This window comes from Bufo bufo, chromosome 8 (genome assembly GCF_905171765.1).
Source record: "Bufo bufo chromosome 8, aBufBuf1.1, whole genome shotgun sequence".
In the NCBI taxonomy this organism is placed as follows: domain Eukaryota; kingdom Metazoa; phylum Chordata; class Amphibia; order Anura; family Bufonidae; genus Bufo; species Bufo bufo.
In genome coordinates, this window is record NC_053396.1 from 10819611 (window position 1) to 10843333 (window position 23723).

Genomic DNA, 23723 nt, shown 5'->3' on the forward strand with positions numbered 1-23723 from the left:
GTATTACTTTTGGGGGTCTGGTGTGGGGGCCTGTGTTAGTTTTAGGACTCTGTAATATGTTCGTTTATGGGGTCGGTATTACCTAAAGTAATTTAGGGGATCTGGTTTAGGGGTCTGGCTTAGTTTTAGAGGTCTGCATTAGTTTATGCAGTCTGGTCTGGGGGGTTTGTATTACTTTAGGGGGTCTTGTTTGGGGCTTGTATTACCTTCAGGTCTGTATTATGTTAGGGGGTCTCTATTACTTTAGGTAATATGGGGTGGGGGTCTGTCTTAGTTTTAGGAGTTTGCAGTTATTCAGGGATCTGTATTACCTTCACAGGGTCTGTATTATTTGGGAGGTCCAGTTTGGGGGGTCTGTATTACCTTCAGTGGTGTGTATTACAATGGGGGGTCTGGTTTTGGGGTCTGTATTACCTTTAGGGGCCTGTATTATTTTGGAAGGTCCAGTTTGGAGGCTTTTAATACCTTTAGGGGTCTGTATAACATTAGGAGGTCTGGTTTGGGGGGCTGTATTACCTTTAGGGGTCTGTATAACATTGGGAGGTCTGGTTTGGAGGCCTTTATTACCTTCAGGGGTCTGTATTATTTTAGAGGGTCTGGTTTGGGGGTCTGTATTACCTTTAGGGGTCTGTATAACATTGGGAGGTCTGGTTTGGAGGCCTTTATTAGCTTGGAGGGTTTGAATTCACTTTGGGGTGTGATGAAGGAGGCCACGTGGACACTTTCCAATGCCTTAGGTTGGGGCTGTGTCTTAAATACCTGGGTGGGGTGGCAATTAATAAAATGTATGTGCGGCGCGGATTTTCAGAATCTCCCAGAGTATTAGCAGGGCCCCACCTGCCATGTGCCTTTTACAATACTGGTGTTTTCATGTGTGGTGGAGAGACCTTTGGGCCCTTAGACACCAGGGCCCGGTGTGACCACTACTTCTACATCCCTAGGGTTACACCCTTGCCATACTTTATATACATGACATACAGACTGCCCGCTCAACCAATCATTAGCTGCTTTGGTGACCCTCTTCTGCCTTTGTGATTGGCCGAGCGGCAGCACAAGCCATTTCCTGTGTGGAGAGCAGCAGCGGTGGGGGATCGGTAAGTAATGATTACGGCTTTCACAGCGCCACCTGCTGGTCAGTATCAGAAGTAACTGGCGCCACTAGTTCTTCCTCTTACGGCTCAATATGACGATGGCGTGTGGTGCCTTGGTGTGTGCGCGAGAAGCTCCAACGCCAAATACATGCAGGGGGGCCTATGCTTTACCTTGCGGCTATGTGCCAGCCTATTGGATGCCGTGCCGGAGATAGATAGATAAAATATGTACCATGTAGTTGTTAAAAATTCTTCCTTTTAGTCAGACGTTAAACATAGAAAATCAGTGAGAGAACAACAAAATTGTCCAGGAGGAGGGGAGCACATAAATAAAAGCCTCAACCCCATTAGTTAAAGGACTTTAGGATTTAACTGAACCCCATGTGGGATACATCAGCAGCCATTTTGAGTTTAAAGAGCACTTGTCATCTAAATCAACCCTAAGACCATCTTATAGGGTTGTTCCTGCTGGTTACAATGATACCTTTCTTGTGAAAATCGGTTATGGCGTTTCAGGGCAAAATACTTTTTCTTCTTTCATCAACTCAGGGCTGCAGTGCCCCGAGGGGTGTGGCCAGCACTGGAAAGCTGAGGGTCTAGGCCCGCCCCCTGTGCACTGAAGCCCTGAGTTGCATGAAGTATAAAATTATTTTTTTCTCGGGAACGCCACAACCGATTCTCACAAGACAGGTATCTTTTTAGTCAGCAGGATTAACCCTACCAGACGCAAGTCTGGCTTAATAAGGGTGATCCTGCTGACAGATGCTCTTTAAGGGAATTTTGCACCTCCAATTTTGTTATCTGGCACCATACGAGTGCACATGAGTACATTGAAGCGTTGTTCTCCTAGTTCATTAAGGATCGAAGCCCTTCATCGTGACGATAGGATTAAAAAACAAGGGAGGTCCACACTACGAGCCTGAAAGAAATGTGCAAGAAACCCATATTAGTAAATTAGAAAAAATTAGTGTCAACTTAAAGGGTCTGTCCATGGCCATCCTATTTAATAAAGCACACCCTGGAGCACTGAGATGATCCACTGCTTCCTGGTGCATGCATAGAATACCAAAGCTGCAGTGAAGACTGACATTTGCACAGTCAAGCCAGTTAAAGGGTAGCACAAAACAATGCACATATATAAGCTTTCCAGCGTATGTACTGAACACCCTAACCTGCTCAGTAATAATGACCAGTGGTGATCAAACAGCGTCTGATACTTCTCTTCATCTTATCCACATTAACGCAGTAGACTTGGGAGGCGTGGGGTATCTGAGATGTAAATGATGGTGTTTGCTTTACATTTTTACCTTAAGGACACAGTGGAAGGTTTTTGCACTCTGTTTTCTCCACCACTTTAAAACGTTCTTTGTTGATGGGAGAACATTTGGGTCTTGGAGTTCCAGAAAAAAAGACTTCTACACTCCTAGTGGCTCCTGGGACAATATCTCTGAAACATCAAGAAAAATCCATTAAATATTAGTAACAGAAAGAATATAGATATCAGACATCAACAATCTATTGATTGAATTTCTTTGCAAATGTTTACTGCGACATAGAACAAAATACCTACTATAATACTGCCTCCTATGTACAAGAATATATCTACTATAATACTGCCTCCTATGTACAAGAATATAACTACTATAATACTGCTCCTATGTACAATAATATAACTACTATAATACTGCCTCCTATGTACAAGAATATAACTACTATAATACTGCCTCCTATGTACAAGAATATAACTACTATAATACTGCTCCTATGTACAATAATATAACTACTATAATACTGCCTCCTATGTACAAGAATATAACTACTATAATACTGCCTCCTATGTACAATAATATAATTACTATAATAATGCCTCCTATGTACAAGAATATAACTACTATAATACTGCCTCCTATGTACAAGAATATAACTACTATAATACTGCCTCCTATGTACAAGAATATAACTACTATAATACTGCCTCCTATGTACAAGAATATAACTACTATAATACTGCCTCATATGTACAAGAATATAACTACTATAATACTGCCTCCTATGTACAAGAATATAACTACTATAATACTGCCTCCTATGTACAAGAATATAACTACTATAATACTGCTCCTATGTACAAGAATATAACTACTATAATACTGCTCCTATGTACAAGAATATAACTACTATAATACTGCTCCTATGTACAAGAATATAACTACTATAATACTGCTCCTATGTACAAGGATATAATTACTATAATACTGCCTCCTATGTATAAGAATATAACTACTATAATACTGCTCCTATGTACAAGAATATAACTGCTATAATACTGCTCCTATGTACAAGAATATAACTACTATAATACTGCTCCAATATACAGGAATATAACTACTATAATACTGCTCCTATGTACAAGAATATAACTACTATAATACTGCCTCCTATGTACAAGAATATAACTACTATAATACTGCCTCCTATGTACAAGAATATAACTACTATAATACTGCTCCTATGTACAAGAATATAACTACTATAATACTGCCTCCTATGTACAAGAATATAACTACTATAATACTGCTCCTATGAACAAGAATATAACTACTATAATACTGCCTCCTATGTACAGGAATATAACTACTATAATACTGCCTCTATGTACAAGAATATAACTACTATAATACTGCCTCCTATGTACAAGAATATAACTACTATAATACTGCCTCCTATGTACAAGAATATAACTACTATAATACTGCTCCTATGTACAAGAATATAACTACTATAATACTGCTCCTATGTAAAAGAATATAACTGCTATAATACTGCCTCCTATGTACAAGAATATAACTACCATAATACCGCTCCTATGTACAGGAATATAACTACTATAATACTGCCTCCTATGTACAAGAATATAACTACTATGGGGCGGAGCCTGGCTGTGTAGCTGGATGGCTGCTAGTTTCTGAGCTCCTCAACCTTGCCGGTGTTTTAACCCCTATAATCAGCTTACAGCACCGCTCTAATGGGCAAAGTGGGTAAAGATAGATCCAAGGATCCAGCAGATCCCACTCCAGTTCGGTCCAGACAACCAGATATGGACCAATTTCTAAGAAAACAACCGAAGCTCCGGTCGGCTGAGACACCTAAGATGGCTCCGGCTCAGCTATCTGACATGGAGGAGGATTCAGATGCCGGGAGTGTCTCTGATGCTTCTACCTGCAAATCGCGCAGACAGGGGAGATCCTTCACTAAAGCTGCACTTCTTGAAGTGCTTAATTCAGCATTAGCCCCTATAAAAAAGGATCTGTCTGAAATCAAGGAAGACCTGAGGAATATGGGGTGTCGGGTGTCTGACCTGGAGAGCGCACAGGAAGCTGCTCTGCAGAGAGAGGAGAAGTCATACAATGTAATCCGATCCCACACCGACCTGCTGAATGAAGCTCTCCTAAGAATTGAGGATCAGGAGAATCGCAGCCGCAGGAGGAACCTGAGGATTCGCGGCCTCCCGGAATCGATTGCCAGTGAGGCGCTTGATAAAGTTGCTCGCGAAATATTTGCGAATATTCTGGGTGCCGAAAAATCGGATCGGATAATAATCGAGCGCATACATCGAGCGCTTAGGCCCAAACCGAAAGCTACAGATCCTCCTCGCGATGTAATTTGCGGCCTCCTCAGCTATGTCGATACAGCCGCACTGATGAGAGCCAGCAGAGAAGCGGAGCAGCTACAGCATGAAGGTACGCCAATCCTGTTTTTCCAAGATTTGGCCCCATCCACACTGGCTAAAAGGCGTATTCTTCGCCCACTCCTGGACGCCCTTAAAGCTGCTGCCACCCCATTCAGATGGCTGTACCCTTTTGGCATTGCAGTCCTTAAAAACGGACGCCAAATCACTATCCGCTCGCCGACGGATCTACAGGCTAGCTGGTCCCAGCTGGGGTTAACCCCTATCAAGATACCCTCGTGGATGCCGGCGGATCTAGAAGACCCACCCTTACCGCCACCCCATGCGGGTGAATGGCGCTCCGTCCGCACAAGAAAAGGGCCCAAAACCAGGGCTGAAAATTCTGCTCAAGCTCCGACCTGAATATAGGACCGTGAAGAGGTTCTCTGCGTTTTCTGTTCCAGTTCCACTCTAAGTATACGGGACTCTGTGCCTTATTGTCTGTTTATTGTTTAGTAATGGATCCCTCTTCTTCCAGGCTTTTATGGTTCTTACCATGGTCTGGTCATTTCCCACTCCCTGCTCTCACCTCAGTTTGCAGGGGTTAACCCGGCTTTACCTACGGGTCACCCTTCCCCTTTTGATGGTCAGTCATTGGCCCTCTTTAGCTCTGCGGGACCCCCCACCTGACAGACCCCGGCTGGTAGCCGTGATGAGAAAGGGTCGCCTCACAGTCAGGTGCTCAGTGGAGCTTCTGTTACAAGAATTGTTTGCACTATTGTTGTGTTCATTAACCGTTTGTCTCCCCTCCTTCCCTCTTGTGTCTCACCCTCCCCATTGTAGTCAGATGTCATATAGAGTCTATGTAGATGCTGATTATTGTCTCTCACTTACAGAATGTCGTCCGTTGTGATATCCTCCCTGAACGCCCGGGGAATGAACGAGCCTTGCAAGCGGTCCCAAATCCTGGCCCTTTTACAAAGGGATAAAGTGTCTATAGCATTCTTCCAGGAAACCCACTTCCGAGAGGGTAAGACCCCCAAATTGCCCCCCAAAAGGTTTTCCCAATGGTTCCACAGCACGTATAGTTCGGCTAGCAGGGGTGTCAGCATAGCGATCCACAAGCAGCTCCCCTTCAAGCATTCTGCCGTCTCCTCGGACCCTGAGGGTCGTTACCTGTTTGTTAAGGGCACTATCGCTGACACACCTGTTACCCTGGCAACTGTATATGCTCCCAACAGAGGGCAGGTTGCTTGGCTCGTTCAGACCCTTGGCTTGTTATCCACCTTTAAGGAAGGTATGGTGATTCTAGGCGGCGACTTCAATGTCACCCTGGAGCCTTCCATAGATTCCTCCAATGGGAAGTCCGCCATTACACATGTGAAGCTACGACGTCTTAAACTCGCCTTACATAGGCTTGGTGTAATAGATATTTGGCGCACCACAAACCCCTCTAGTAAGGATTACACCTTCTACTCAGCTGCTAAATCCTCCTACCATAGACTTGACTATCTATTCCTGTCTAAAACCCATGCTAATAGGGCTATCCGATCCCACATAGGGAACATCACCCTGTCTGACCATGCCCCGGTATTTCTGAGTGTTTCTCTGCAGGACCTCCCAAAGAGGGAATGGAATTGGCGTATTAATGACACCATTATCTCTGACCCCTCCCATGTCGCTAAATTGTCCTCTATCATAACTGAATTTTTCACACTTAACCCCCTAGGCCCGGACGCGCCCTCCCCCTCCATCACTTGGGAGACCCACAAGGCGGTTCTGAGAGGTGAGCTGATAGCTCTAGGGGCTCATATTAAAAAGCAGCGGAACCAAGCAGTGGCGGCCCTCCTCTCCCAGATACAGGCGCTAGAAATAACGCACAAAAACTCGCAGGCCCTTAGATGTGCCTCGGACCTGTCGGAGGCTCGCACAAAGCTTAAGAATTTGCTGAATGTCACGTCAGCCAAACTACTTTTACGGGCCAAATTTCGGTCATATGCCCATGGAGATAAAGGGAATAGGCTAATGTCCGCCTTAGTTAAAAAACAGAAAGCCGATTCCTTTATCGCAGCTGTCAAGGATGCCAAAGGGACGTTACATAAAAGTACCCCAGACATAGCAGATTCCTTCTGTGCCTTCTATAGGGACCTATATAACTTAGAGCCACCAAACCAACTCTCGCCAGCCCAATTAGGGGAAGCGACTGAGAAGTTTCTCTCCTCCCTCCAGCTGCCTACTATCACCCCATCACAGTCGGCCCAGCTCCTATCCCCCATCACGGATTCTGAAATCAGCAAGGTCCTCTCCTCCATACCTTCCGGGAAAAGCCCAGGCCCTGACGGCTTTACCATCTCCTACTACAAAACCTTTAAGCACATCCTGATCCCACATTTTAACATCCTTTGTAATTACTTACTCCAAGGAGGTTCCCTCCCCCCACAATCGCTATCGGCCCATATCACAGTAATTCACAAAGAAAATAAGGACCCCCTAAACTGCGGGAGCTACCGCCCTATTTCGCTTTTGAACACTGATGTGAAATGGTGGGCTAAGATTTTGGCCCATCGGATCCAGTCGGTTCTCCCTGACATTATTAATAGGGAACAGGTGGGATTCGTCACTGGCAGACAGGGGAGTGAAAACACGGTCCGCGTCATACACTTAATCACGCATGCTCGGCGGAATTCTATACCGCTAGCCCTTCTCAGTACAGATGCAGAGAAGGCCTTTGACAGGATCAACTGGCATTTTATGTCTCGGGCACTGTCAAAATTTGGCCTTCCGGACCAGTTCATCCAGTCCATCTTCTCACTCTATTCGCTCCCCTCTGCCAGGATTCGGATCAATGGCACACTCTCTCCAACTTTCCCCATTACCAATGGGACGAGACAAGGTTGCCCACTATCACCGGCCCTCTTTGTTATTGTCATGGAGACACTGCTGGCTAAAATTAGGCAAGATCCGGACATCCAAGGGATCACCTTGGGATCTCATACCCATATGACAGCTGCCTTCGCAGACGATCTCTTAGTCATCACGTCCAATCCCACGACCTCATTTCCCAGGCTCCAAGCTCTTTTTGAGGAATATGGTTTGGTCTCTAATTTCAAGATCAATTACGGTAAGTCACAGGCCCTAAATATTTCCTGCTCAGCCACTTCCATAGAAATGATCAAACGCTCCACGGCATTCTCGTGGGCTCCCAAGTCAATCCCATTTTTGGGCACCCATATATCAGCGAATCCTGAGGACCTTTACGAGCTTAATCAAGCCCCTTTACTTAGATCCATTAGAGCACACCTGCAATCCCTAAAACTCCCGTTCATTTCGTGGATTGGAAGGAAGAATTATATTAAAGCCTTCATTGTCCCTAGACTACTTTACTTCATTCAAACACTACCTATTTGGCTACCCCATTCCTTCTTTGTGGAGGTCCGCAGAATCTTCTCAGCATTTGTATGGTCGGGTAAGTCCCCCAGAATAGCATACACCACCCTCACTCGGGAGAAAAGATTGGGAGGTTTTGGCCTGCCAGATGTATACCTTTACTATAAAGCGGCAATGCTAAGCAGAGCTCTAAGCCTCCTCTCCTGGCGCCCTCTCAATCTTGCCTCCCAATTGGAGTGTGATATGCTCACCTATAAAGATAAACTGGTCTTATGGGGTTTGCGGAAAAGTACTGCTAATAACATTTATGCCTCGCCTTTGTGGAAGGGCTTACTGTTAGAGTGGTCCAAACTATATCAGGCGTCAGTTCTTAAGTTCCCTAGTATGAATATCCCCCTGCACCTGCTTCAGGCCCATATTCATCCCGCCACCACTGCACCATCAGGAATTTGGGCCCTACTATCTAGCTTAAGGTTACAAGATATTATATCTGAGTCTGGTGCTTTAAATTGGAGTGATGTTTTCGCTCTTCCAAAGGTCCAAAAGGCTTCCTTTTTGGCAGTTATGGCCTTTAAAAAGGACCTAAAGCTTATTGAAAAGGTCCCACGACCCACAAATGATCCCTCATGGATGGAGGGGAAGATTTCAGTAGGCCAACGCCCGCGGAAGCCTCTCTCCACATTATACAAGGAGCTGCTCTCCTCCGCCCCTCCAGATCTGTGGTTTCTCTCAGCTTGGGAGAAGGAGTTATCCATAACTTTGTCAGAACCTGAGAAAGCTTTTATCCTCACACACTCGCACGGATTCAACCGTTGCATTAAGATACAAGCTAACTCCTACAAATTGCTCACAAGATGGTATAAAACACCAGAATATCTACATAAGATCAATTCTGATATCCCCGACCGTTGCTGGAGGTGCGGGGGAGATGTTGGCTCTCTCTCTCATATATGGTGGAGCTGTGAAAAGATCCGGCCTTTCTGGATAGAGATCGAAACTATTATAAATAAGATCTGTAAAAACCAGGTTAGAATAGACGCAAAACTCCTAATGTTATGGTGTCCTAATGACACGCTGACCCCCTCAAGGTCAAATCTCCCGACTATGTTTATAACAGCAGCTCGCCTATTGATTCCATTGTTATGGAGAAATGATTCTCCTCCATCCCTCTTGATGTGGACCGAGAAGGTGGATCAGCTTTACCGGTTTGAGGAGCTTGCACACTGGGAGACTCACTCTAGAGCAAAGTTTATCAAAACATGGTCCCCTTGGAAGCTTTATCGCAACTTCTAGATTCACACGAAGCATATGATAGACATCTATTACCCCCCCCTTACCTCCTTTTCCCCCTCCCCTCTTCCCATGTCTTGTCTTTACTTTTCCGTATTAATTACTTTTATGCACATGTTAATGTGTTATTGAGTCATGTCGCCACTGCACTTGAATTGATGCGCTTAGTGAATAAGCATTTGTCCAGCTGCGCCTGGTATTTAAGTGATTGATTTGTCACATGACTATTTGCGTTTTCTTCAATAAAAAGAAATTTGATTAAGAATATAACTACTATAATACTGCTCCTATGTACAAGAATATACCTACTATAATACTGCTCCTATGTACAAGAATATAACTACTATAATACTGCTCCTATGTACAAGAATATAACTACTATAATACTGCTTCTATGTACAAGAATATAACTATTATAATACGCTCCTATGTACAAGAATATAACTACTATAATACTGCTCCTATGTACAAGAATATAACTACTATAATACTGCTCCTATGTACAAGAATATAACTACTATAATACTGCTCCTATGTACAAGAATATACCTACTATAATACTGTTCCTATGTACAAGAATATAACTACTATAATACTGCTCCTATGTACAAGAATATAACTACTATAATACTGCCTCCTATGTACAAGAATATAACTACTATAATACTGCTCCTATGTACAAGAATATAGCTACTATAATACTGCTCTTATGTATAAGAATATAACTACTATAATACTGCCTCCTATGTACAAGAATATAGCTACTATAATACTGCTCTTATGTATAAGAATATAACTACTATAATGCTGCCTCCTATGTAAAAGAATATAACTACTATAATACTGCTCCTATGTACAAGAATATTACTACTATAATACTGCTCCTAAGAACAAAAATATAACTACTACCATACTGCCTCCTATGTACAAGAATATAACTACTATAATACTGCTCCTAGGAACACAAATACTACTATAATACTGCTCCTATGTACAAGAATATAACTACTATAATACTGCCTCCTATGTACAGGAATATAACTACTATAATACTGCTCCTATGTACAAGAATATAACTACTATAATACTGCCTCTATGTACAAGAATATAACTACTATAATACTGCTCCTATGTACAAGAATATAACTACTATAATACTGCCTCCTATGTAAAAGAATATAACTGCTATAATACTGCCTCTATGTACAAGAATATAACTACCATAATACCACTCCTATGTAGAAGAATATAACTACTATAATACTGCTCTTATGTATAAGAATATAACTACTATAATACTGCTCCTATGTACAAGAATATAACTACTATAATACTGCCTCCTATGTACAGGAATATAACTACTATAATACTGCCTCCTATGTACAGGAATATAACTACTATAATACTGCTCCTATGAACAAGAATATAACTACTATAATACTGCTCCTATGTACAAGAATATAACTACTATAATACTGCCTCCTATGTACAAGAATATAACTACTATAATACTGCCTCCTATGTACAAGAGTATAACTACTATAATACTGCCTCCTATGTACAAGAATATAACTACTATAATACTGCTCCTATGTACAAGAATATAACTACTATAATACTGCTCCTATGTACAAGAATATAACTACTATAATACTGCTCCTATGTACAAGAATATAACTACTATAATACTGCCTCCTATGTACAAGAATATAACTACTATAATACTGCCTGCTATGTACAAGAATATAACTACTATAATACTGCTCCTATGTACAAGAATATAACTACTATAATACTGCTCCTATGTACAAGAATATAACTACTATAATACTGCCTCCTATGTACAAGAATATAACTACTATAATACTGCTCCTATGTACAAGAATATAACTACTATAATACTGCCTCCTATGTACAAGAATATAACTACTATAATACTGCTCCTATGTACAAGGATATAACTACTATAATACTGCCTCCTATGTATAAGAATATAACTACTATAATACTGCTCCTATGTACAAGAATATAACTACTATAATTCTGCTCCTATGTACAAGAATATAACTACTATAATACTGCCTCCTATGTACAAGAATATAACTACTATAATACTGCTCCTATGTACAAGAATATAACTACTATAATACTGCCTCCTATGTACAAGAATATAACTACTATAATACTGCTCCTATGTACAGGAATATAACTACTATAACACTGCCTCCTATGTACAAGAATATAACTACTATAATACTGCTCCTATGTACAAGAATATAACTACTATAATACTGCTCCTATGTACAAGAATATAACTACTATAATACTGCTCCTATGTACAAGAATATAACTACTATAATACTGCCTCCTATGTACAAGAATATAACTACTATAATACTGCCTGCTATGTACAAGAATATAACTACTATAATACTGCTCCTATGTACAAGAATATAACTACTATAATACTGCTCCTATGTACAAGAATATAACTACTATAATACTGCCTCCTATGTACAAGAATATAACTACTATAATACTGCTCCTATGTACAAGAATATAACTACTATAATACTGCTCCTATGTACAAGAATATAACTACTATAATACTGCTCCTATGTACAAGAATATAACTACTATAATACTGCCTCCTATGTACAAGAATATAACTACTATAATACTGCCTGCTATGTACAAGAATATAACTACTATAATACTGCTCCTATGTACAAGAATATAACTACTATAATACTGCTCCTATGTACAAGAATATAACTACTATAATACTGCCTCCTATGTACAAGAATATAACTACTATAATACTGCTCCTATGTACAAGAATATAACTACTATAATACTGCCTCCTATGTACAAGAATATAACTACTATAATACTGCTCCTATGTACAAGGATATAACTACTATAATACTGCCTCCGATGTATAAGAATATAACTACTATAATACTGCTCCTATGTACAAGAATATAACTACTATAATTCTGCTCCTATGTACAAGAATATAACTACTATAATACTGCCTCCTATGTACAAGAATATAACTACTATAATACTGCTCCTATGTACAAGAATATAACTACTATAATACTGCCTCCTATGTACAAGAATATAACTACTATAATACTGCTCCTATGTACAGGAATATAACTACTATAACACTGCCTCCTATGTAAAAGAATATAATTGCTATAATACTGCCTCCTATGTACAAGAATATAACTACCATAATACCGCTCCTATGTACAAGAATATAACTACTATAATACTGCTCTTATGAATAAGAATATAACTACTATAATACTGCCTCCTATGTAAAAGAATATAACTACTATAATACTGCTCCTATGAACAAGAATATAACTACTACCATACTGCCTCCTATGTAAAAGAATATAACTACTATAATACTGCCTCCTATGTACAAGAATATAACTACTATAATACTGCCATCTATGTACAAGAATATAACTACTATAATACTGCTCCTATGTACAAGAATATAACTACTATAATACTGCTCCTATGAACAAGAATATAACTACTACCATACTGCCTCCTATGTAAAAGAATATAACTACTATAATACTGCCTCCTATGTACAAGAATATAACTACTATAATACTGCAATCTATGTGCAAGAATATAACTACTATAATACTGCTCCTATGTACAAGAATATAACTACTATAATACTGCCTCTATGTACAAGAATATAACTACTATAATACTACCTCCTATGTACAAGAATATAACTACTATAATACTGCTCCTATGTACAAGAATATAACTACTATAATACTGCCTCCTATGTACAAAAATATAACTACTATAATACTGCCATCTATGTACAAGAATATAACTACTATAATACTGCTCCTATGTACAAGAATATAACTACTATAATACTGCTCCTATGTACAAGAATATAACTACTATAATACTGCCTCCTATGTACAAGAATATAACTACTTTAATACTGCCTCCTATGTACAAGAATATAACTACTATAATACTGCTCCTATGTACAAGAATATAACTACTATAATACTGCTCCTATGTACAAGGATATAACTACTATAATACTGCTCCTATGTACAAGAATATAACTACTATAATACTGCTCCTATGTACAAGAATATAACTGCTATAATACTGCTCCTATGTACAAGAATATAACTACTATAATACTGCCTCCTATGTACAAGAATATAACTACTATAATACTGCTTCCTACGTACAAGAATATAACTACTATAATACTGCTCCTATGTACAAGAATATAACTACTATAATACTGCTCCTATGTACAAGAATATAACTATAATACTGCTCCTATGTACAGGAATATAACTACTATAATACTGCTCCTATGTACAAGAATATAACTACTATAATACTACCTCCTCTGTACAAGAATATAACTACTATAATACTGCCTCCTATGTACAAGAATATAACTACTATAATACTGCTCCTATGTACAAGAATATAACTACTATAATACTGCTCCTATGTACAAGAATATAACTACTATAATACTGCCTCCTATATGCAAGAATATAACTACTATAATACTACCTCTTATGCACAAGAATATAACTACTATAATACTGCCTCCTATGTACAAGAATATAACTACTATAATACTGCTCCTATGTACAAGAATATAACTACTATAATACTGCTCCCATGTACAAGAATATAACTACTATAATACTGCCTCCTATATGCAAGAATATAACTACTATAATACTACCTCTTATGCACAAGAATATAACTACTATAATACTGCCTCCTATGTACAAGAATATAACTACTATAATACTACCTCCTATGTACAAGAAGATAACTACTATAATACTGCTCCTATGTACAAGAATATAACTACTATAATACTGCTCCTATGTACAAGAATATAACTACTATAATACTGCTCCTATGTACAAGAATATAACTACTATAATACTGCTCCTATGTACAAGAATATAACTACTATAATACTGCTCCTATGTACAAGAATATAACTACTATAATACTGCTCCTATGTACAAGAATATAATTACTATAATACTGCTCCTATGTACAAGAATATAACTACTATAATACTGCCTCCTATGTACAAGAATATAACTACTATAATACTGCCCCTATGTACAAGAATATAACTACTATAATACTGCCTCCTATGTACAAGAATATAACTACTATAATACTGCCTCCTATATACAAGAATATAACTACTATAATACTGCTCCTATGTACAAGAATATAACTACTATAATACTGCTCCTATGTACAAGAATATAACTACTATAATACTGCCTGCTATGTACAAGAATATAACTACTATAATACTGCTCCTATGTACAAGAATATAACTACTATAATACTGCCTCCTATGTACAGAATATAACTACTATAATACCGCCTCCTATATACAAGAATATAACTACTATAATACTGCTCCTATGTACAAGAATATAACTACTATAATACTACCTCCTATATACAAGAATATAACTACTATAATACTGCTCCTATGTACAAGAATATAACTACTATAATACTGCCTCCTATGTACAAGAATATAACTACTATAATACTGCTCCTATGTACAAGAATATAACTACTATAATACTGCTCCTATGTACAAGAATATAACTACTATAATACTGCCTCCTATGTACAAGAATATAACTACTATAATACTGCTCCTATGTACAAAAATATAACTACTATAATACTACCTCCTATATACAAGAATATAACTACTATAATACTGCTCCTATGTACAAGAATATAACTACTATAATACTGCTCCTATGTACAAGAATATAACTACTATAATACTGCTCCTATGTACAAGAATATAACTACTATAATACTGCTCCTATGTACAAGAATATAACTACTATAATACTACCCCCTATCGATATGAATGGTCTTGTGGTGCAGTACTTACGGATAGTCGGGGTATTGCGGTTCACACACTTTGCTCCTCTCTTTTTCCGCCGCCCCACATGCAGCTGAGCACAGCCCCCATGGACTCCATTCTGACCAGGAACCGTCATCTGCATAAAAAAAAATACAAAATGTGATAGAAATTAGAAGTGGTGTCATGTCATGTAGTAGAAGCCTAGAAGAGGTCCTCTTCATGGACTGTGCTGCTGGGAGGTTTGGGCAGGACCTCGGGCACGGCACTCACAGTCGCACCCCTCTGCGTTGTAGCAGGCCCGGCTCTCCCGGTACGGCCCGTCACACCACCGCCCTCCATGACTTTGGCCTCGACATTCGCGAAGTCTATTCTGATTCCCAACTTTTTTCTGGCACCTAATATCATCCTGCTGCAATCGGGCACATTCAATCCACTCTCCCCACGCCGACCATGTCCCATCGACTGCAGGAGACAAAAAGATCGTTGCACTTACAATAGAGTTGTTTTTTTTTAAGATTTTGTGGCTCTGCTGGCTGTCAGTGAATGGAAACCTGGCACTTACTGGGACACGGCTTCTTTGTATTGCAGATAGATTGTTTGACTGGAGGCCCCGCACAATCTCTTCCTCCATGTTTGGGGGCAGGGTTATTGCAGAACCTCTTCTGTCTTATCCGCCCAACCCCGCAGGTAACAGAACATTCGGAGTCGTCCTGCCATGCCCCCCACACTCCATTCACTGCAGGGAAAGGACATAAATCAACACAGATCCTGCATTTGTCACCCTTTAAGGTGAATGATGACTATATAGTCATCATTATTATTCTTTTTTTAAGCTGTTTTGACATGGAAACAGTCAACAAGCAGGGAGATCAGTACTTTTTTTTTTCTTCTTTCCCCTCCTATTGCTCGCTGTGCTGCTTTTCTCACATGCTGGGACGTCATCCCTCCAGGTTATATGGCCCCATCTGATGATTTTGGTCGGTCTGGAGCATCCTTTCCCACTAGCTGCTTTTTTGTCACATTCAGTATTTAGTTCAACTCTGCTACATCATCAACTATTCTGATACAACTCTGCGAGGTCACTCTGCTATACTAACCTCCAGGGTGCTGTCACAACTTTGCTACAGTGATCTTCAGTATGTTGCTACAATCTTGCTATATGACTCTGCAATATCGGTCTTCTACAACTCTGCTACATCACTCTGCTATACCAGTCTCTAGGACTCTGCTATATCACTTTGCTTTACCAGTGTCTAGTATGCTACCAAAGCTCTGCTACGTGACTCTGCTATACTAGTCTCTAGTACGCTGCTACTACCCCGCTACATGACTCTGCTATACTGGTCTCCAAAATGTTACTATAACTCTGCTACATCACCCTGCTGTACTGGTTTCCGATATACTGCTACAACTCTGCTACATCATGCTGCTATATTTGTGTTCCAAATTATTCAACCCCTAATGCTGTAAAGGGTTTTAGGGAGTTTAGTGTACATTTGTAATTGTGTTCAGAATGAAATCTTACAAGGACTTTTTAAAGAACCAAATGCAACTAAAATGACATCAATTGTTTTTGTAATACAGTATTCAATGTTTTTTCTGTGATTTCTTCATTGACACAATTATTCAACCCCTTAAAGACTACCACTCTTAAGAACAGAGGTTCATTCAAGTGTTTTCGATCAGGTATTGAAAACACCTGTGGATGTCAAGGAGCAGCAATCAAGCATAATAAGCACCAATCGGGCAGATTTAAAAGGGCTGTGATACTCGGCTCCTTCTAGACATTTACTGGTGTGTTTACAAACATGGTGAAGTCAAGAGAATGGTCCAGGAAGACAAGAGAAGAGGTGATTTCTCTTCACAGGAAGAGCAATGGCTATAAGAAGGTTGCAAAGATGTTAAACATACCAAGAGACACCATAGGAAGCATCATTCGCAAATTCAAGGCAAAGGGCACTGTTGAAACGCTACCTGGTCGTGGCAGAAAGAAGATGCTGACTTCGACTGCTGTGCGCTACCTGAAGGACAAAGTGGAGAAAAGTCCCCGTGTGACTGCTGAGGAACTGAGAAAAGATCTGTCAGATGTGGGTGCTGAAGTTTCAGCTCAGACAATAAGGCGCACACTGCGTAATGAAGGCCTCCATGCCAGAACTCCCAGGCGGTGCACCCCCTTGCTGTCTCCAAAGAATAAGAAGAGGCGACTGCAGTATGCCAAAAGTCATGTGGACAAACCACAAAAGTGTTCTGTGGACTGATGAAACAAAATGAGAACTGTTTGGGCCCATGGATCAACGCTATGTTTGGAGGAGGAAGAACAAGGCCTATGAAGAAAAGAACACCTTGCCTACTGTGAAGCATGGCCAGGGCCGGTGCTACCATAAGGCAGACCAAGCGGCTGCCTTAGGGCGCACTCTGAGGGAGGGCGGAAAAATGTGTCATGGAGGGGGAGAAATGTGACATGGGGGGGCTGATGGCTGACATGGAGGGGGAGAAATGTGACATGGGGGGGCTGATGGCTGACATGGGGGCTTGATGGCTTACATGGGTGCATGATGGATGAGGCTGATGTCTGACATGGGGGTCTGAACTGAGGTCTGATTAACATTGGGGCTGTGAGCTGAGGTCTGATTAACATTGGGGGTCTGATTGCTGGTCTGACCTGAGGTGTAATGGAATTTTTTTTTCTTATTATCCTCCTCTAAAACCTAGGCGAAAAATACGGTCCTCAAACCAGCGATTGTCTGAAGCAGAGAGAAGATACCAGGAGCACACAGAGGAGAAGCCAGCTAATGCAGACGGGACCAGGGCCAGGTGAGCTGCGGGGGGGGGGCGCCAAAATGTAGCTTCGCTTGTGTTGGCAAAAATCCTTGCACCGGCCCTGAGCATGGCGGGGGGGGTCAATCATGCTTTGGGGCTGTTTTGCTTCTACAGGTACAGGGAAGCTTCAGCGTGTGCAAGGTGCCATGGATTCTCTTCAGTACCAGGAGATATTGGACGAAAATGTGATGCAGTCCGTCACAAACCTGAGGCTTGGGAGACGTTGGACCTTCCAACAGGACAATGATCCCAAGCATACCTCCAAGTCCACTAGAGCATGGCTGCAGATTAAAGGCTGGAACATTCTGAAGTGGCCATCGCAGTCACCAGACTTAAATCCGATTGAGAACCTCTGGTGGGACTTAAAGAAAGCAGTTGCAGCGCGCAAGCCTAAGAATGTGACTGAACTGGAGGCTTTTGCCCATGAAGAATGGGCGAAGATACCCGTAGATCGCTGCAAGACACTTGTGTCAAGCTATGCTTCACGTTTAAAAGCTGTTATAACTGGAAAAGGATGTTGTACTAAGTACTAAGATTGAATGTCACTTGGGGGTTGAATAAAACTGATAATGATGTGAGCACAGAAAAGACATTTGTGGGTATTTCATTATAAATGTTATGTTATATTTGTCTGACTTACAAGATGACTGAAATGATCAAAATCAATGTCAAACTGGCCAAAACACTCAATTTCAGTGGGGGTTGAATAATTTTGAAAACAACTGTATATTTGTCTCCAGTGCAGTACTACTACTTCGGGGGGTTTCAGTGGACTTTGCTTCATCGTCTCTGCTACATCAGGTGAGAACATGATTAACATGAATGTGCCTATAACTTCAGACCCAGGGCCTATATCTAGTGGGCACTTTTAAGCCCTCAAAGATTGTTAGATCCATCAACAGCAGCTTGCTGACAGTTTCCAGGAGCTTACCTTCACAGAAGGGCAGGTCTCGGCAGTCTCTGGTGTCTTGGTTACTCCCCTCACATGGTCTGCCGGGTGGGATCGTAGAGGGTGCAGGGTTATCACAATCTCGATAACGGGACTGAACTGGGAAATTTTGAGAACCTTCTACTGTGCAGCTGGCGGAACATTGCCTCCAGGGGCCCCAGTTACTCCAGGAGCCGTGAGCTGGGAACAGGGGAAGCCACAATTAAATCTCTGGGGGCCTTAAAGGGGTTCTCCTGTTTCGTGTCCCTGAGTGTCCTCCTCGATCAGGGCATCAGTAGGTTCCCAGCACCTAGAAACCCACAAGATACTAAGGCCGGAGAACCCCTTTAATTCATTGTCTCCTATGACATAACATTAGTGTGACAACTGTCGCTTCTCTTACTTGGACAGACTTGTTGGGTGTCACAGACTACTGTCTCGATGCTCTTGCCGACGCAGCCGCCCCCACATAGCGGTGGAGGGTTGTTGCATTGTCTGGTCCGTTGCCTTTGTCCGACTTGGCATGTGACGGAGCAGTCAGACCATGGGGACCAATCAGACCATCCTCCGGCCTCTGCAGAGAAACAACAAAGGGTGAGAGATATCAGAGCGGTCACATCACTATGCTAGACTCAGGTGAGGATGTGACATAAAGCTGGGGCAGACAGAAGGAAATGGGGACATTTTCAGATCTGACTCATGTCAGCCGATGGTCAGCCACTAAAAACTGACCGCCAAATGGTAATCTGATGAAAAACGGTTCTGTTGTTATGTGTTGCCATATAATACTTCAATATAGTGTTCACATACTACTGCTATACAGTGCTCACATAATATCGCCATATAGTACCCACACTCTACTGGCAGACAGTGCCAACATAGTACTACCATAGAGTGCCAACATAATACTTCCATATGCTACGGCCATACAGTCCCCATATAATACTTCCATATAATATCCATATACTTCTGCCATACAGTGCCAGCATAATATTTGAATATAGTCCTCACAAACTGCCCTACAGTGCCAACATATTACTTCCATATAGTACCCACATACTACTGCCATACAGTACTCACATAATACAGCCGTATAGTGCCAACATACAACTTCTATATAGTACCCACATACTACTGCTTTACAGTGCCCTCATATGTAAAGCCCTGCTGAGGAGGCCCCTGATGGTCGCCCTGCAGGTCCAGAGCAGCAGTACCCGGCAGGGGGTGGTGATCTGCTCTGTGTACTCAGGCTTCGGCCTCGACTCTTGGCTCTGTGTAGATTGTATTGATCTGCTGTTTGCACAAATCACAACTCAAATATTGAGCACAAGCTCGAAGCCCCCGACCTACTGCCAGTGAAGGTCAGCTGCCGAATCCTAGGACGGGTGGTGGACGCCCCAAACATTTTTGGTTTTGCTTCCTGGGAATTTTGCTTGATCGGTTATAAATGAAACTTGAAAAGTCTAGATCCCAGCACCCTGTGCGTTTGTACTTACGAGGACAGCAGTCTTGAAGGCTACAGGACTGAACTTCTACCTCATCTCCTTCACAGTCGCCTTGTCCTATGCAGATCCGCCGTCTCTCCTGAACGCCTTCCAAACACGAGACTGTACATCCGGACCAAGCGCTCCATTGAGACCACTCAGGCAGGCTGGAGAGAAAAGACAAAAACACCTTAGAATCCATACTGTGGTCCCTCAGAAACATTGTTATTGGACAGGGTTGACTCTACTGGTTGCCCACCAGATGAATTGTCAGGTCCTCAAAATCTGACAGAGGAGTATTTAGGAACCTTCAGGCTCCAGGGCCCAGGCGCTACTGCTTTCTACCTACCGAATATAGCTACACCATAGGTGGGCCCTACTATTGTGTGAGACTCTGGGGTCAGCAAGGATCCTTTGGGTTTTACTGTCCAATATCACCCCAAGGTCCAAAACACATCCTCAACATCATCTCCTACTGCCCTCCCACGCTAAATCCAGAATTTTAGGTTTCCTGTCACCAGAGAACAGTGCATTGTGGGAGCCGAGCTCTTACGTCTCATGTCTAACTATGGGGCGGAGCTAATATGTTGTCTGTTTCCAAGGGAAACCAGAAGAATGTAGAAAAGTGATGTTTCTTACCGGCAGGCCTGACATGGAGACTGTTGATCAAGCTTGAAGGCATATTTAATGTTCAGGCAGCAGTCCACATCTGACACGCCCTCCCCAAGATAGTCCTCACATTCCCCGGTCTGCTCATTCACTTCCGCAAAGCAATGGACATTGTCCACATCTGAGGAACACAAAGTGGAGATGGAGGCCGAGCATAAGAAGGAACAAGTGGTGGTGCCTACCCTGCAACATTTATAGGAGAAAACTGGCCAGAGAAGCCCCAGTACAAAGTGCCCCATCTGTGACAGCCACTGATGCCCCATAATGATGTGCCAACCATACATGATCTATAATGTGCCAGCCATAGATGCCCCATAATAATTTGTCTACAATAGATGCTCCATAACAATGTGCCAACCATAGATTACCCATAACAATGTGCCAATCTTAGATGTCCCATAACAATGTGCCAACCGTAGATTACCCATAACAATGTGCCAATCTTAGATGTCCCATAACAATGTGCCAACCGTAGATTGCCCATAACAATGTGTCAATCTTAGATGACCCATAACAGTGTACCAACCATAGGCACCCCATAACAATGTGCCAACCATAGATGCCGCCATAACAATTTGCCAGCTATAGATTTCCCAAAACAATGTGCCAACCATAGATGCCCCATAACAATTTACCAACCACAGATGCTCCTATAGCAATGTGCCAACCATAGATGCCCCCAAAGCAATGTGCCAGCTACAGAATACCTATAGGTATCTACCACCAAAGCCCCATGTTCCAGCACATGCCTACAGGAAGAACAGCAACAGTGGCTTTATAACAATATGCCAACCACAGATGCCTCTATAAGTGGCAGATGCAAATGCCTCATAACAATGTGCTATCTATGCCCTTATAACTGGGCCAACCAAAGATGCCCAATAACAATATGTCAGGAACAGGTTCCCCCGTAAGTGTGGCAAACACAGATGCCCCCATAACAATATGTCAGACATTGATGCCCAGGTAACAATGTGTCAGTCATAGATACCACATGCAAATGCCCCATAACAATGTGGTGGCCCCAAGATGCCCCTCTGGTCAAGGGACATGGGCCATCACTGGTGGCACTGACCTGCGGCAGTCGGTATGATGGAGATGTAGAGCAGCAGCAGCAGCAGGAAGGACATGATGGCTTCAGATGGTCTCCTAGGTACGGTGACTCCTTAGCACTTCTCCTCTGTGTGTGGTCACAATGAGTGGCCCCAGCTTATAAAGAGGTTTTGGCACAGCCCGCCCCCTGCCCTCCCTTCTTCTCTGCAAGACCTTCTGTGGTGAAAGAAATAGGAAGGATTATCTGTGTTGTAATACAGTAAACAGGGAAGTGTGTTGTGAAAGACAGGCACGGCCATTACTGGACAAAACCTGGTCAACTGGAGGGAAGGGAGCTGAGAGCCAACATGCCCAGCAATGCCCAGTAAGTACTAGCGATGCCCAGTAAGTGCTAGCGATGCCCAGTAGTGTATCAACAGCTCTTGTGCACCAGTATAAGTACCAGGACTCAGATACTTTACCCAGATATGAACTGCAATATGATATGGCAGCAACAGTGCCCAGATATAATGGGCAATGCTCAGATATCACACCAAGAGTGCCCAGGTATGAACAGAGGTGCCCAGATAGGATTTCCCTGTCCAGATATCATGCCAGTAGTGCCCAACCATAAATGCCCAGATATGACCAGCAGTGCCCAACCATCAATGCCCAGAGATGACCAGCAGTGCCCAGATATGACTAGCAGCAGGACCGGTTTTAGACAAAATGTGGCCCTGATCGAAATTAAAAGCGGGGCCCCAAATTCTGACGTACTGTATCAACAGTCACATTTATTCACGACGCAAGCGGAGAAGTCACCGCCACGGCCCACGATTGGTTGCTGGCAGCATCAAAATGGATGATGACATCCAGGGACCTGAGCAGAGGTCGGAGAGCACCGGAGCCGAGAGCCAGTGTCAGGAAGCGGGTCAGGCCCAGTTCACACTTCAGTTGTTTGGTCAGTTATTTCCATCAGTTATTGTGTGCCCAAACCAGTAGTGACGCCTCCACAGAGATCAGGTGTAATGGAAGGATTTCCTCCTGTTCCGCACCTGGTTTTGGCTCACAATAACTGATGGAAATAACTGAAGTGTGAACTCAGCCTAAGGGCTCGTGCAGACGGCCGTTGCTTGTCTGCAATATGTGGGCACCGACCGTGTGCTCACCAAATCACCGATGTGTACCAATTCACATGAATGGGTCCGCAATCCAGAAGGTGCGGAACGGAGGCACGGAACCCCACGGAAGAACTATGGAGCGCTGCCGTGGGCTTTCTCTCCGTGCCTCCGCACCACAAAAAAATAGAACATGTTCTTGCCCGCTTACCCTGCCTACCAGAGCGAATCCCCACATTTGGTGTCGGATGCGGGCAGAGGCAGTGAGGCAGGCCTGAAGGCCG

The 23723-nt window shown here is 42.2% G+C and overlaps 2 protein-coding genes across 3 annotated transcripts in view; both read right to left on the reverse strand.

Moving 5' to 3' along the window:
• The window catches only part of LOC121009249 (properdin-like), a 61155-nt gene that overhangs the window by 21476 nt on the left and 15956 nt on the right, over positions 1-23723 (reverse strand). The window lies entirely within an intron of this gene.
• LOC121009247 (properdin-like) lies at positions 1328-22490 on the reverse strand. Its single transcript, XM_040442234.1, has 10 exons — positions 22365-22490; positions 21260-21410; positions 20633-20787; positions 19540-19710; positions 19140-19337; positions 15951-16124; positions 15659-15850; positions 15416-15524; positions 2399-2538; positions 1328-2010 (listed from the first exon to the last, which is right to left on the reverse strand). Exons 1-9 carry the CDS (start codon positions 22417-22419, stop codon positions 2400-2402), a joined length of 1344 nt encoding a protein of 447 aa, XP_040298168.1. The 5' UTR covers positions 22420-22490; the 3' UTR covers positions 1328-2010; position 2399.